General features: G+C 33.1%; 1 protein-coding gene across 1 annotated transcript; it reads right to left on the bottom strand.

Annotated features, from left to right (window-relative positions):
• Positions 1-2598: 2598 nt before the first annotated feature.
• HELRODRAFT_188743 (hypothetical protein) lies at positions 2599-11787 on the bottom strand (the record flags this gene model as incomplete). The annotated part of the gene is made up of 18 exons (XM_009021694.1): positions 2599-3126; positions 3149-3697; positions 3767-4095; positions 4454-4513; positions 4881-4997; positions 5264-5422; positions 5639-5812; positions 6289-6396; positions 6628-7214; positions 7422-7575; positions 7961-8542; positions 8781-9035; positions 9673-9816; positions 10129-10288; positions 10407-10503; positions 10824-11268; positions 11378-11648; positions 11765-11787. The coding sequence occupies 16 exons, from the start codon at positions 11785-11787 to the stop codon at positions 4000-4002; spliced, it is 3432 nt and encodes a 1143-aa protein (XP_009019942.1). The 3' UTR covers positions 2599-3126; positions 3149-3697; positions 3767-3999.
• Between the last annotated feature and the right edge of the window lie 4053 nt (positions 11788-15840).

The following is a 15840-nucleotide window of genomic DNA, read 5'->3' on the forward strand; positions in this document are numbered from 1 at the left end:
ATGACGACAACAAGACAAATGATGATAATAAAGTGATGGTAGTATTATTGATATTATTATTTGTTGTTGATATTATTATTATTATTATTATTAGTTGTCAGAGCAAAGATAAAAACAATTTATATAATAAAATAAAAATAATCATTCGAGTACCAAACCAACAAAAGACCAACACCGAATGGCAAGAGCGATCCGTGCTTTTCATTATAAAAGGCAATTGAAAAATTGATCATGTATTTATGTACATAATACATACATAGTTATATATATATATGTATATATATGTATGTATGTATGTATATATATATATGTATATATATATATATATATATATATATAGTTATATGAACTTTGACCTTTCGACAAGTGAGGTCACTTGACGGAAAATTAGGGTAATTAAACGAGCCGGACTTAAAACAAAATAAAAATTAAGAAGCTAGTAAACTAATAACTAAACACGAGTTATGATTGAAAAATCAGGCACACATACGTTCTCTCTCTCCCTCTCTCTGTCTCTCTCTATTTCTCTCTTTCAGACACACACACACACACACACACACACACACACACACATCGTAAAGTCACGTTACCATCATTATTATTACACATAAAGTTATTCAGTTTAGATTATGGAAATACTTTAGCTAAGGTGGTGGCCTTGTTTAATGGAATAGATATCCAGCCAAATCACATAGGACTAAGAAATCGTACGTGCGTATGTGCATGTATGTGTGTATGTATGTGTGTGTGTGTGTGTATGTGTGTGTATGTATGTGTATACATGTATGTATGCACACAGGTTCCCTACAAATATTAATTTATTCACGATTGTTTGCCTGGTGGTGGTGAACCTACTTGAACAATGAAAAGCTACAATACGCAAATACACACACTCACACACATATATATAAACAGAGAGAGAGAAAGAGAAAGTGGAGAGAGAGATAGATAGAGAGAGAATACCTAAAACGTATTGACGTATTCTCTCAATTCTACATTCTACTTTTCACACTGAAGTGTTACTACATATTTGCTTGCCTTTTGTTATTGAGTGAAAATAATGAATGAGTGAATGAATGAATAAATGAATTAATGAGTAATTCAATGAACGAACGTGCGAACGAAGGAAGAAAGAGAGAAAGAATGCATGAATGAATTATTATCTAATTAAATAACATACACTGAGTAGCACCATACAAGAATATAGATTAGGTGCATGAATAAATAATAAAGAGGAATGTACATAAAACTGTACTTTAAGATAAAAATCACGTACACACACACACACACACACACACACACACATATATATATACACACACGTAGCAAACATGATGTTAACAAGAATAATTTACTTGTTATTTTTCAAACGAATGAATATACAGCCTGTTTTCAAAAGAAGACTTTTGAATTGTAAAAAATTTAACAAATGTGTGTTGTATGTATGTATGTATATATGCATATATGTATGTATGATGCATGTATGCATGCATGCATATGCGTTCGTGTTTTACTAAAAGTCTAATTTGAATGTGACCATAGAATGATACCAGCATATAATCATCTCCATTCATATTGTTTTTAAGGAAAGGAGAGAGAGAGAGGGAGAGAGACAAGCGTGTGTATTTTAATATTTGTAACGCTTGCAATTCAAACAATAAGAACAAACGCATTGAAATAAGAAATTGTTCCTTGATATACATAGTCCCTTGATATACATTACTTATGTGGAATCATAATACAGGAAGTGAGAAAGAGACAAAGAAAGACAGACAGAGATAGACATGCACATATACACAATATTTTCAGACACATTCAACTCTTCCTTATCTTCTTGATACACAATACTCCCGGGCTGACATTGAATTACCATGATAGTGCTAATGTTGGTTTTTTGTATGTATGAATGAATGAGTGACTAATGTTTGTTTGTTTTTTGTGTGAATATATGAATGAATGAATGAATAAATGTATGAATGAATGTATGTATGTATTTATGTATGTACTGTACATGTATGTAAACACAAGGCCCATTTTAATTTACATTTTATGATGTGTTGTTGTTTACGTCATCAGTGTCGTCGTCATCATCTTCGTCACCGTCAACATCAGGAATGACACATTATCACTGCCATCATTCGTCTCGTCTGTGTTCTTTTACCATCATCGTCGTCGTCGTCATCATACTCATCATCCCTTCTTTTGAACAATCCAACGGATTTATATTTTCGAGTTGAATTTCGTTTAATTACATCGTCATCTCATTTTATCTTTGCATGCTATTTTTATTGCTTTCATTGATTTATATGAGGTTCTAAGTTTTTACTTAACCCAGAGTAATTTACGTGGTGTGGTAGGCATGTTGTGCTGCTACTTCTACTACTACTGCAGCTTCTACTACTACTACTACTGAAACTTCTACAACTGCTGCTACTTTTACTATTACTATCACCACACCACTATTGCTACTACTACAATTACTAAAATATTTCCAAATAGAGAAAGAAAGAAAGGGAAAGAGAGAGAGAGAAAGAGAGAGAGAGATAGAAAGGTAGAAACTTGTTTTTTTTTGTCAAAGCAATTAATAACTAATTTAAAAAATTAAACAAATAAATAGAACCAAATGTTAACAATAATAATAATAAAATTAATTAATTAATTAATTAATAATAATCTCATTATTGTAAAGTTTAAAAATATTTAAGGGAAAAATACATATGAGGATGAAAAGATGTCTGTTAAAACTATTAAAGCAGTGTGACTCAACTGCCTAAAAAAAGTTTGAATGTATAAATGTACGTACGTGTGTGTGTATATGTATGTACGTACGTACGTACGTGTATGTATGTGTTTTTGTATGAATGTATGTATCTATGTATGTGTGTATGTATGTATGTGTGTATGATTGTGTACGTGAGTATGTTCATAGATAAATGAATGTTATGTAATATAATGTAAACAGCCGCTTTAAACATTCCAGCGATTTATTATTTTTATTATTATTAATATATACTGAGCTCTTGTCCTTGGAAATAGAAATAATGCATGAAATTAAATAACATGACTCACATAAATAAATTAAGAACAAAAATTGCACGCACGCACGCACGCACACACACAAACACATATATACATATATATATGTGCGTGTGTGTGTATGTGTGTTTGTGTGTGTATAATTATTAAATATACATATGGCAGTTTTTTTTCGAAAGATAAATTCACTAACTGATTTGGAAGCTTAATAAATCAAAATCATAAATAAAAATGACTCTTAAATGTTGGTAATAATAGTTTAATCAATGTGACTATATCAGAGTAATACAAATATAGTAATACAAATATAAATATATAAACACACACACAGACACAAACACACAAATAAAAGTATAATTTAAAAAATTCGCTTTTCACTTTAAAACAGAAAGTACTGAACATTCCTTTCAAACTCTCTTTCCCACTTTCTCAGATATAAATAAAATATCCTGATAAGAATCTTAAGAATTTAATTCTAACTTTTTTTGATTTACTAGTGAAATGTAGTTAAATTAGTACACGCGCACGCATGCACGCACACGTCATAAATATGTATGTATACATGACACACAATATATAGTTCCTGGAATTGTTTTAATCAGAAAATAGTAGAAAAATTAATTGAAACGCAAAAATGGATAAGAATTTAAAACAGAAAGAAATCAAATTAAAAGAAAAAATCTCAAAATCATTCTTCATCTGATAAGAATTTAAAACAGAAAGAAATCAAATTAAAAGAAAAAATCTCAAAATCATTCTTCATCTGATATACAACCAGCAGCTAATCATCAATTTCTCTTCTTTTAATTGGCCAATAATAAAATTCTCAATTTCTGATTGGCCTATTCAAACCTTCTCAACTGACCAATCAAATCCTCCCTGTTCTTCCCATTGGCCAATTCAAATCATTTCACCATCTGATAGGTCGACTCAAAGCCTGACAAAAAAACCCTTCCCACTTTTCTAATTGGTTGATTCAAAATGTTTGTAGATATTTGTGACGTATGACATGACAGCCTGCCAATCAGGTCTTTCTCTCGTCGCCATCTCCATTATGTTCTGGTAGATAAAAATTTAAAATCTTTGAAAAAAAATAATTTAAAGAATGAGTGTGAATGAATAAATAAATGGATGGACGGATGAACGGGTAGATAAATGAATTATTGAGCGTAATAATGAACAAGTAAATGAGTGAATGAATGAGTGAATGAATGAGTGAATGAATGAACGAACAAATCAATTAATCAATCAATCAATCATTCAATAAAGGTTGTTAAGGTAATTTATAAGTCCAATTAACTAAAAATGAACTGCTATTTAAAACACTCATTACAACATTTAACTATAAATAAATAAATAAATAAATATCAATAATTATTAATATTATTTTATATAATAATTGAAATAATAAAATGACCAATGCCGGAGTTATGCCAACACTCTCTGCCCCCTTGAATGCCAACGTGAAATTTCTCACCTAATTACATAAATTAATAAAAACAATTCAACAGTACAGTACAATTACATAAATTGTATAAATAAACTGTACACACACACACACACACACACACACACACACACACACACACACACACACACACACACATATATGTACACACGCATATACTATACACACACATACATACACACACATACAAATATCTGTACACCTAAACAAACGTATATGAACACATACACACTAATACAAATATATAAACACATACAAAACATAAACACACATGACCGTACACATCTTCTCAGCAGTACGTCGTATACAAATACAGACAAATACAAACACAGGAATACACACGTACGTACACACACACACACACACACACACACACCTTATCAGAGGTATTTAATTCTTTGTAAGGTATCTTATCAGGCATGTAGGTATGCAGGAGAGCACAAAAAGCCATGCCATCATTCCAACTGCTACTGAAGTTTGTGATATCTATGTCCTGTGTATGGGTTTATTTTTTCTCTATTTTTTTTCATCTCACATTTTTGTTTACTATTTTTTATTTGTTGTTAATTAATTAATTAATTAATTAATTAGTCATTCATTAATTCACCTATTCGTTAACTAGCTATTTTAAACACTTGTAATACTTGTTGAGGATAAATATAGAGGTAGTAAATGAAAACATATCATGAGTCATCATGTCAGTAATTAATTCAGGTTATACTACTCAAACTATCAAAAGAAAAAAAAATTTTAGCCCACCCTATAAGTCGCAGTCCTGTTCTGGCACCACTTGAGAAGGGCATTTCTCTTGGAGCCCCCTAACTGTTTGGCCAGGTTTGACAGGGGGTCTACTTTTGAGAGGTGGTGTCCGGAGGGGGTATGGCTTGTCTTTTCAGGTGATGTCTCTATGTTGTCACTGATTAGAGAGGTGGGTGTAATAAGTTTAAATTATTTTCCAGGGATAATTTTACTTTTCAGGATGCATTTGTCTGGTTTATCAGCGTATTAACAAAAAAATAAAAATCTGAGAATGCAATCACAAAAATCACATTTAATTAAACATTTTATACAATAAAAAATAAATAAATAAAAAAAAACAAACAAACAAATCCACTGCAAAAAACAAACCGACCCATTAACAGAAGACTTTCTCTTCTGCCCGACCACCTTATTACTTAATATTCCCACCAATGGCTTTCTAGAAGCCACCAGAGCAGAGGACGATGACGACGAGGTAGAGGTAGATGCCTCGATGTCTTTTGTGCACTCCACTACTGCTTGCTTGGTATCATCCGTGGCTGTAGGTGCCTGGTTGTGTAGATATGTAACATTTTTACAATCAACCGATTATTCATTTGATCATTCATTCATTCGATCATTCATTCATTCGATCATTCATTCATTCGATCATTCATTCATTCGATCATTCATTCATTCGATCATTCAATCAATCAATCAATCATTCAATCAATTAATCTTTCAATCAATTAATCAATCAATCAATTAACCAATCAGTCAATTAAATTTGTATAGCGTACAATCATTCATTTCTAAGATTCAACAGAACCATGAAAAGGATTAGCAGAATAAAATAAAGAGTTTCTAATTAGTAAAATTATAAAAATGAAATCCTCAGATCTGTCATTAATTCATAAAAGTACACCACATCTGTCAAACTTTATAGCCCGACACAAATTAAAATTTTTGACGCCGTGAATAAAAACCATTTTTTTTTCATTATTAAATCTGTGTTATTCAGTATTTTTAAACTAGCAATCTCTCACCTGGAGTATGTCCAAGGTGAGGGATTGCAGATGATGGTGGTGGTGGTGGTGGTGGTGATGCGTCGGTGATGTTGCATCCTTCGTCTCTGTACTTGATCTTCTCAGGTACTTAGTGAGTGAAAATAATAATACTAATAATATTAATGATAATAATAATGATAATGATGATAATAATAATAATAACAATAATAATAATAAGAAGAAGAAAAAGAAGAAGATAAATAAAAAACCATGATGAAATGTTTTAAAATTAACATGAAAACATTACAGTCACAAAAACAAAGATAGTCATTATAGTGACAAACGTAAAGTTGCAAATCATCTAACAGATAAACCAACATTTTGAGAAGCATTAACAGATCCAAGCCTAGAAGACAGCCCGCCAATCTTAACCCCGGATCCATTTCCGCCTCCACTTCCCGATAAAAACGTGGGTGAAGTCAGACTATCTTTCCTCATGGCAGAGGCCCCACTTCCGCTGGCCCCACACGCCAAATTAGGCATTGGAGACATTATGCAAGCCGGAGAAATCTGTCCTTGGTTATTATTCGTTGTTGTTGCTATCGTAGTCACGTTGTCTTTATTCTTTACCTGCTCCTCAATGGACGAGATGAGGTGTCGGACTGAGAGTTGCTGATGTTGTTGACGGAAATCGCTCTTGCGAGAAATCTGCCTCCTGTTTGCAAGCTCCCGATCCATGGAGCTGAGAACTTTATCCCTGATCTCCTCTCGACTCATCGGGGTGGTCGTGGGGTCCAGAGCCAGACCGCAAGATGAACAGGATGACGATCTTTGAGGTGCAACGTTCGTAGTCGAAACTGTTTGCTGTGGTTGCTGCTGTTGTTGTTGTTGCTGCTGCTGCTGAAGTTGTTGTTGCTGCTGCTGTAGCTGCTGGTTCGCTGAAAGCAATTGCTTTTTTAGGTGATCTGTAAATTGCATTTTTCAAAAAAGATAATGTTAATCACGATGATGATGAGAACATAATTATAAGCAATTAATAATTATCAAAATTAATTGACAGTGATATTTACTATAACCTTATACAACAGCCATTATCTCAATCACCGCAATGCAAAATCAAAACACAAACTACCAAAATAACAAATCAATCAGACACCAAATAACCAGCCGACCAGTCTCAGTCTTAGAGAGCTCCAACTCCTTGCCCAGCAGTCGAACCTGGTCCTGCATTCGCTGGTAGTCGTTGGCAACTCTCTCCGCATCCTCTTGTGCCTCCGTTTTGAATTCATTGGCGATCACTACTGCCCTCTGTAAGTCTTGCTGAAACTACGGTAGGGTGGTGGGGGATAGTGAGAATGAGGTACAGAAAGAGGAAGGGAAAGAATGAGACAGAGAGAGAGAGAGAGAGAGAGAGAGAGAGAGAGAGAGAGAGAGAGAGAGAGAAAGAGAGAGAGAGAAAGAGAGAGAGAGAAAGAGAGAGAGAGAGAGAACGAGAGAGAGAGAGAGAGAGAGAGACGAGAGGAAAAGAAATGTTAAATAGTTGTGCCATTTGAATAATCGTTAGCAACATCATCGTTGTTCCAAACGTCATCACCACCGACAACAGCAACAACTATGACATAACCATCACCAGCACAATCATCGTCACCATCAACAACAACAACAACAACAACACATACAATGAGACAACATCACTACCACCATCGCTAACTTGATTCCATTCATCTTGCTCCCTAATAAACTTCTCTTGCAACTCCTTAAAATCTTTCTCGGCCCGACTGGCTTTCGACCTCCAGATCCTCAACTCCGATTCAGCCCTGGCCAGAGTCAGAGTGTGGGTCTTCTTATCGTCGATATGCTGGTCGCACTCCACCTTCAATGTCTCAACGTCATGCTGCAGTAGAGATATCTCCTCCTCCATCTCAGAACAGTGGTTTCTGGCTCTCTGTAGCTGGCTCTCCAGTTCAGAGTTTTTCTCTACTAGTTTCGCATTGGCTTTTGAAGTGTTAAGTTTCAATTCCTCTTGTAGAAGATCGCACGTTTCCTGCAGTTTTGCACCTTCGAATCGTCTCTCAGAGAGTTCTTGCTCCAGGCTGACTAGTTTTGTTTCTAGTTTTTCTTTTTCATCTCTTAGCAACTGGACGACAGTTGTCATTTCTGATTTTTCCTGCAGCAGACGACGTTCGTGCTCCATCTCCGTGACCTTTTTCTGCTCGCTCTCAAGGACGATTCGAAGTTTCTCGAGTTCCAACTTACCGTGGTCCAGTTGTTCTTCGAGGGAGGAGTTTTGCAGCTGCGGTTGGTGGTGGTGGTTCAGTGGAATGTTTGTTTGTTCAACGTATGTTGATGAGATGGCGAAGCGAATGGGATTGGACGTTAAAACTTGAAACAATGATGATTGAATGATGTGATGCGAGAATTTAATTCTTGATAATTATCATCATCAACACAAAATTATGACGCATACACCACCATCAAAAATTTTCCAACCACCATCAGTGACCACACCACGCCATCCTCTTGAGACTAACCTCCAAATTAACTTTCTCAACCTTGACATCTTCGACCTCCTTTTGGCTCGAGGTGAGCCTCATCTGCACGACATCGTTGGCCTCCTGGATCTCGTGGTTCTCCCTCTGTAGCATCTGCAGATTGTTGCTCATCTCGACCTGCCTCAGCAGCAGCTCCTCTCTTTCTTCCTGCGCCGACTTAACTAACGCCATCAGTTGACGCTCATTTTCCGAACGTTCGCCACCCAACAGCTCGCTATCTCGTAGCAGAAGGGCCTAGGAATGAAGGAATGATTGAATGAATGAATGAATGAATAAATGAATGAATGAGTGAATGAATGAATGAATGAATGAATGAATGAATAAATGAATACACAAGTGAATAAATTAAATAATTGATTTATATTTAATGGGTGGGATAATTAATAAAAGTGCAATTACGATGGGTGTCTTTGAAACTCTGCCTGATTTGATTTATCCTCAACATTAGCAATGTTAAAAACATGCTACTTGTACGACACATGCTTAATGTTTAAAAGAGATATTGTATAACATTTTCAAAAGTAATGATTCCCAACAACACGTAATTAATAAATAATAATACTCTTACGTATTAGGTAGCAATGGAATTCAACATCAGCATCAATTACGAACATCAAATGACAAATATATTAAATAAATCAATTTGAAAAATTTTTTTTCAGAATCTCAAAATTTAAAAAACATCTCCCATGCCATGATGTAAAATGTAAAACTATATATTACATGATTAACCAACAAAATCACGCAACAGTTACAACGACCAAAACAACAACAACAATTACTTTGACCAAAAAAACAACTAATCCTACTATTATCAACAATAGCCATTAATAAACAAAAGCAGCGACAGCATTCAAAAGATCCAAAATACCTTAACAAAATCAACATGGAGTCGTGCATTTTCCAGTTTTTCAGTCTGCGTACATAGAGATTCCAGGAGGACATTACGTTCGTTTGCTAGTCTTTCATTTTCAACTGTCAGATCATTGACGGCATCTTGTAGGTCCGCCAATTCCTTTGTTGTGTTGTGTTTTGTAGCATTATGTGATACTGTATTGCATTGTGTTACACTGTATATTGTGCTGGATTGTATTTTCCTCAAGTCGTTTTGAATGTGAAATTAAATAACAACGAAAACTATAAATTAAATAGACTGTCATGAACTATTTTATCAGCAATGCCATCAACCTTACCAGCCAAATCAGTCAACCACGTCAACCAACCAACCAACCAAATCCACCAAGAGACAATCATATCAACCAATCAAATCAGCTAATTAACCAGCCAATCAAATCAGCTAATTAACCAGCCAATCAAATCAGCCCACCTGAAGCGTAGCTTGTAATTCTTCGTTAGTACTGTAGTGAGTTTCTTCCATTTGGAGAATTCGATCCTGCAGGCAGGCCACTGAAACTTCACTCAGGGCTCCATCACTACTTTTGTTGCTCTGGTGGTCCCAGCAGTTGCAGTCAAGAGAATAATTTGACCTAATTAGGAGATGTGCGTGAAGTTAGCGATGTGTCTGACGTTAGTGATGTGTGTGAAGTTAGTGATGTGTGTACTTTAGTAAAATTAATTCTAACAATGCAAGAAAAAAAATGTGACCTTTTTTCAACACACATACTGCTTGTCATGTCGAAAGCCTCTGTCTCTTTCTGCGAATCAGAGTCACTCGGCGAAGATTTGTTCTTATTTGAGAATTCTAAATAATTTTGGATATTTAATATTGGGGATGAGATGGTTCTAATGAAAATGACAATGTTAGTGGCGTTGGACAGATTTTTAAATTTTTGGACAGATTTTTATATTTTGCAATGTGAAGAGACATGAAGATGTTTATGAAATATTATTGTTAGAAAAAATATTGAATAAAATAGCAAATTGAAAATTTTTTAATGATCACCAACCATAAACAAGAAAATGTCTTAATATTATGAAAAATTTTAAATAATTTAATAAAAATACAGCACATGTCTAATATTACGTTTAAAGTAGCAGTCAGAAACAAAGAAACAAACAAACCATCAGCATCACTTTTAACTTTTTTCTGAGCCGCCTGAACAACACTGCTCCTTTCGGTTTCTGTCAGCTGATCATCCAAGCAAATGTTCAACTCACTCAGTTTCTGTCTGTAAATGTTGTTTTCCTTCTTCAGTTGGTTAATTTCCTCGATTAATAATAGACTAGACTCAGGACTAGGAAGATTTTGTTGCTGCTGTGTTTGCTGCTGCTGCTGTTGTGATGAGGAATAATGACTTTGATGATCTTTCAATAACATCCTGGCATCTTTGAGCTTTTCTTTTAAATTTTTCACTTCAAATTTGAACTTTTCATTATCCCTTTGTCGATTCTCTGCAATCTGAATGAGCTCTGAAATCCTTCTTTCCATTATTTTCTTCTCCTTCTCAAAATTAGCCAGTAGTTCTGCATTGTATGCCATCGCATTCACTGGGGCTGATAACCTAATCTATTTTTCCAATTAAAATTTTTATCCAAATGTTAAAAATATATAAAAATACTCTGAAATCTCATTTCCTAACAAAAATATATTTTTTAAAATATTAATAAATTTTTACCTGGCGAGCTCCAGCTTTTTGAGCACTGACATTCTGTGAGCTATGTGCCCGTTTAACTGACAGTTTTGAAAGATTAGTACTTGAAGGCATCAAAGATAAAGGGGCTGAGCCCCCAACGTTCTGCACACTCAATGTCCTTTTTATTGGAGCGTCCGGTTTCTTGAATGCACTAGCCACGGACCCATCTTTCTTATTGGCCTCATGACTGTACTTTACGTTGTGTTTTTCTTTAGATTTTTTAGGTTCAATCTTTTTGTCGACGGCAGCCGCCCTACTTTAAAAAAAAATTTATGGTAAATTTATTATAAGAAAAATAGGAATACAAAAATTTATTTTTATCTATTTATTTAATAATTAATTTAAATAAATTTTTACTAAGAAAATTACCCTGCAGAGCTGGTTTTGCTCATGATTTTGCATTAGCAAATATTAGAAACTAATATCCCTAATAAATAATTAATGACCATTAAATTAATATTTAAAGAGCAGACGCAAAAAACATCCGAACATCAATTATTTTGTTCTAAAAATCTAATTGTAAAAGTTAAAAAAATGCTCGACATCTCGTTTCCTTTTAAATTTTAAATGTTTGTAAAGCGCTTCACGAAATATCCTCAACAATACTCTGACAATGACAATATAACTAATATTAAACTTACGTTGTTTCGAATACGGCGGTTATCTGTTTGAGATAAATACACTGAAAACTTTATCTTAACTGAACATATTCTTGAAGTTTTTTTAATATTTCAAATTATTTCCTTAATTAAAGACTTTTTTAGCAATACTTTAAGCGTGGACTTTCTCATACTAAATGTCAATTTTGACATTCTCTTTATTTAGAGTTAAACCCAGTAAACTTCGAACTGTTTTATCTGACACACACGTACATACACACATACATTCAAACATACATAATTTTCATCATAATTCATATGTAACATCTCATCTTTATTCATCATTAGCATCGTCATCCTAGCTATGGTCAGCCAGCATCACCGGTTAATAATTATGACGTCATCATCAATGTCATCATCTATGTCATCATCAACATCGTTATTGGCGTCATAATCGCTACTATCACTTTACCACCCCCCACACACACACACACAAACAAACAAACACACGCATCTCCGTGTGTATGTAATATAAACATCTGTAATTGAAGTTATAGAAATTTAACCAACAAACAACAGTCATCCATTAAAAATATCATGTTTCATCAAAAAGGTGCACGCGTTTGTGTGTGTGTGTGTGTAAGTGTGTGTGTATGTGTATGTGTGTCTGTGTAGCTGCATATTTATAAGTATGTTTGTGTTGGTTTCCGTGTACGAATTTATGAATACATCTGTTGTATTAGTGTTTTTGGCTATGTGATTTTTCTTTGTGTGTATATCTTTGTATGTGTATGTGTGAATATTTTTGTACGTGTATATGTGTACGTGTGCGTGTGGTATGTTTTTATTATTATTATTTCATGTTGTTTTAGGAAGAAAAAGTTTATCTATGAAGGTTGAGTGGGAATTCTTCTAAATAAATAAGATTTTTATTTAGATAGTAATGTATTTTATATTAATAATAAATATATAAATATAATTATAAGATTAACAATTTATATTATAATATTAATAAATGATAATAAAATAGTTACATTAATAAATATTAATTCGCTTAAAAAATTCCCACTTTTACATAAAGTTTGCCCAATCCAGGGGTGGGCAAAGTTTATGCTGTGAGGGCCGCATTGAGAACTTATTTACATTTGAAGAGCCGCATATGGACTTATACTGCAAATTTTTTCGACCCGGGGGAGAATTTTTTAGGATTTTTGGCATTTTTTTGTCAAAATGTCTGGTGACGACCTTTTTTGGCGAACAAGTACTCGCGGGCCGTAGATTGCCCACCCCCCCTCCCCCGATCTTAACCTATTTAAACACTTTTTTATTGTCATTATTGTTGTTGTTATTTTTTTCTAGCAAATATTATTATTATTATTAAAGTCGTTATTATTCTTGTTTTTATTAGATTATCTTGATTCCTATTGGCCAGGCGGATGGAAATGGGCGGCGATTTTAACATCTCCGGACTGTTTGATTGGTCGACTGAGATTCGAGAGAGGATGATGAAAACGATGAAGAAGATGATGATGATGAAGAAGGAGAAGAAGAGGATGATGATGATGATGATGATGATGTAGGATTAATTCTGTGATAGAAAATTGAATCTATTATGATATTATAGTATATTTTGTTGCAAATATCACATCTTTCATCATCATTAATTGTTGTAATCTATATTGGATATCCTCAATTATAATAGTTTGATGCTATTAAGAACATTAATTTTTATTATTTAATTAAATTTTATTTCGTTTAGTAATGCAAATTAACCTATAAATATAATAATAAATTAATATAATAATAATAATTATAGTAACAATAATTATAATAATAATTATTATATTAATAATAAAAACAATAATTATAATTAATTATAATAGTAATAATTATATTATTAATAATAAAATAATAATTTTTTTTAATGAAGTTACATAATTCTGATGTATATAAATATACATACCCGTTTATATTTGCAAATGTTATCAAACATTAATAACATTAATTGGATATCCTCAATTACAATAGTTTGATGCTATTAAAGACATTAATTTTCATTAATTAATTAAATTTTATTTTGTGTCTGACATTTTTATCAAGTCTTAATAATCTATACGGCACATCAGTTTGGACCATCCGTTTTTTGTAATAAAAAAAAAGTTAAAATTTGATTGACAGATAGATCGTCATCGTCATCACCACCATCATCATCATTTTCTATCACAATTGTTATAGGAATTAACATTTTTATCATCATCATCATTGTCGTGTTCGTATTAAATATTATTCCTATCGTCATCAGCACTCAACCCATCATCATCGTCATCATCATCGTCATCATCATCATCGTTATAATTATTCATCATTATCATCATCATCATCGTCGTCATCATCTTGTGGAAAGTTCTAGAACTCCTACAACTTTTTGAGCTTTGCCGCGTTAAGCGCTTCTTATAATGCATCTAATACCACAGCTTCGTCGGATTATGCTCTGAATAATTTCATCAACTTCAACAACAACAACAACAATAACAATAATAATTATAATAATACATCAACATCATTACCATCAACATCGACAACAAATTACTAACATTATTGAGAAAAAAACTAATGAATACATAACTTAAAATAAAGTCAGTAAAGTTATTTTTCAAACCATTGAAATTCGTGAAAAAGATAATGACGATGCACGAGTGGAAGAACAAAAACATCAACAACAACAACAACAACAACGACAACAACAACAACAACAACGTCAACGACGACAACAACAGCAGCAACAGCAACAACGTCAACCACAACAACCTAAACAATGACATCACTTCTGGTCCAAATGACTTCATCAATATAAACATACACCTCAACAACAAAATCCTCATAAACAACAATTTTATCGAATTCAACAACAGCAACCACAACATCAACAACAACATCAACCACAACAACAACAACAGCAATAATCATGACAAAAATAACCACAAATACAATATTGCAGAATATGACGACCGTAACAAATATCAAAATAATAACATGAATAATCAAATTAATAATATTAATAATAATAACAGCAATTATTATTATTATTATGATAATTATGATCATAATTTTTTCAGCAACATCAACAGCAAAATTAACAAATCTAACATAATCAACAATAACATCATAAACAACAACAACAACAACAACAACAACAACAACAACAATAATAATAATAATGACATCATCATCAACAACAACAACAACAATAATAATAATAATGTTAATGGCGTTGGCAGCAACATGAACATAAACAACATTAAAAACAACGTTATGAATAGCACCAATAACATCAACAAAAACAATGACAACAACAGCATCAACAACAACAACAACAACATCAACGATGACGTCACTAACGTTATAAACGCCGACAACAACTACATTAAAAACTTCAATATCATTAACAACAACTTCAACATCATCAACAACAACATCAACAACATCACCGTAAACAAAAGCAACAAAATCCAGGAATATACGGACAACATCAATATTGAAAATGATCAAATTAAAAGTTATAACGACAACCACAGCAACAGTATCAACAACAACATTCATGACATCAACATTAATGACAACAACAACGTTACATCAAAATCCTCCTTACTAAAAGACCATATCATACCAAACTATGTTATACAGTCCCAAGTGTTATTGAATCATCGACAACAACAACAACAACATCAACAACAACATCAACAACAACAACAACAAAAACATCAACAACAACATCAACAACAACAAAATTCCTTCATTCATCCTTCTTTCAACCCCCACCACCACCATCATCACCACAATCACTAC

The sequence above is a fragment of the Helobdella robusta genome, assembly GCF_000326865.2.
Source record: "Helobdella robusta unplaced genomic scaffold HELROscaffold_3, whole genome shotgun sequence".
Classification (NCBI taxonomy): domain Eukaryota; kingdom Metazoa; phylum Annelida; class Clitellata; order Rhynchobdellida; family Glossiphoniidae; genus Helobdella; species Helobdella robusta.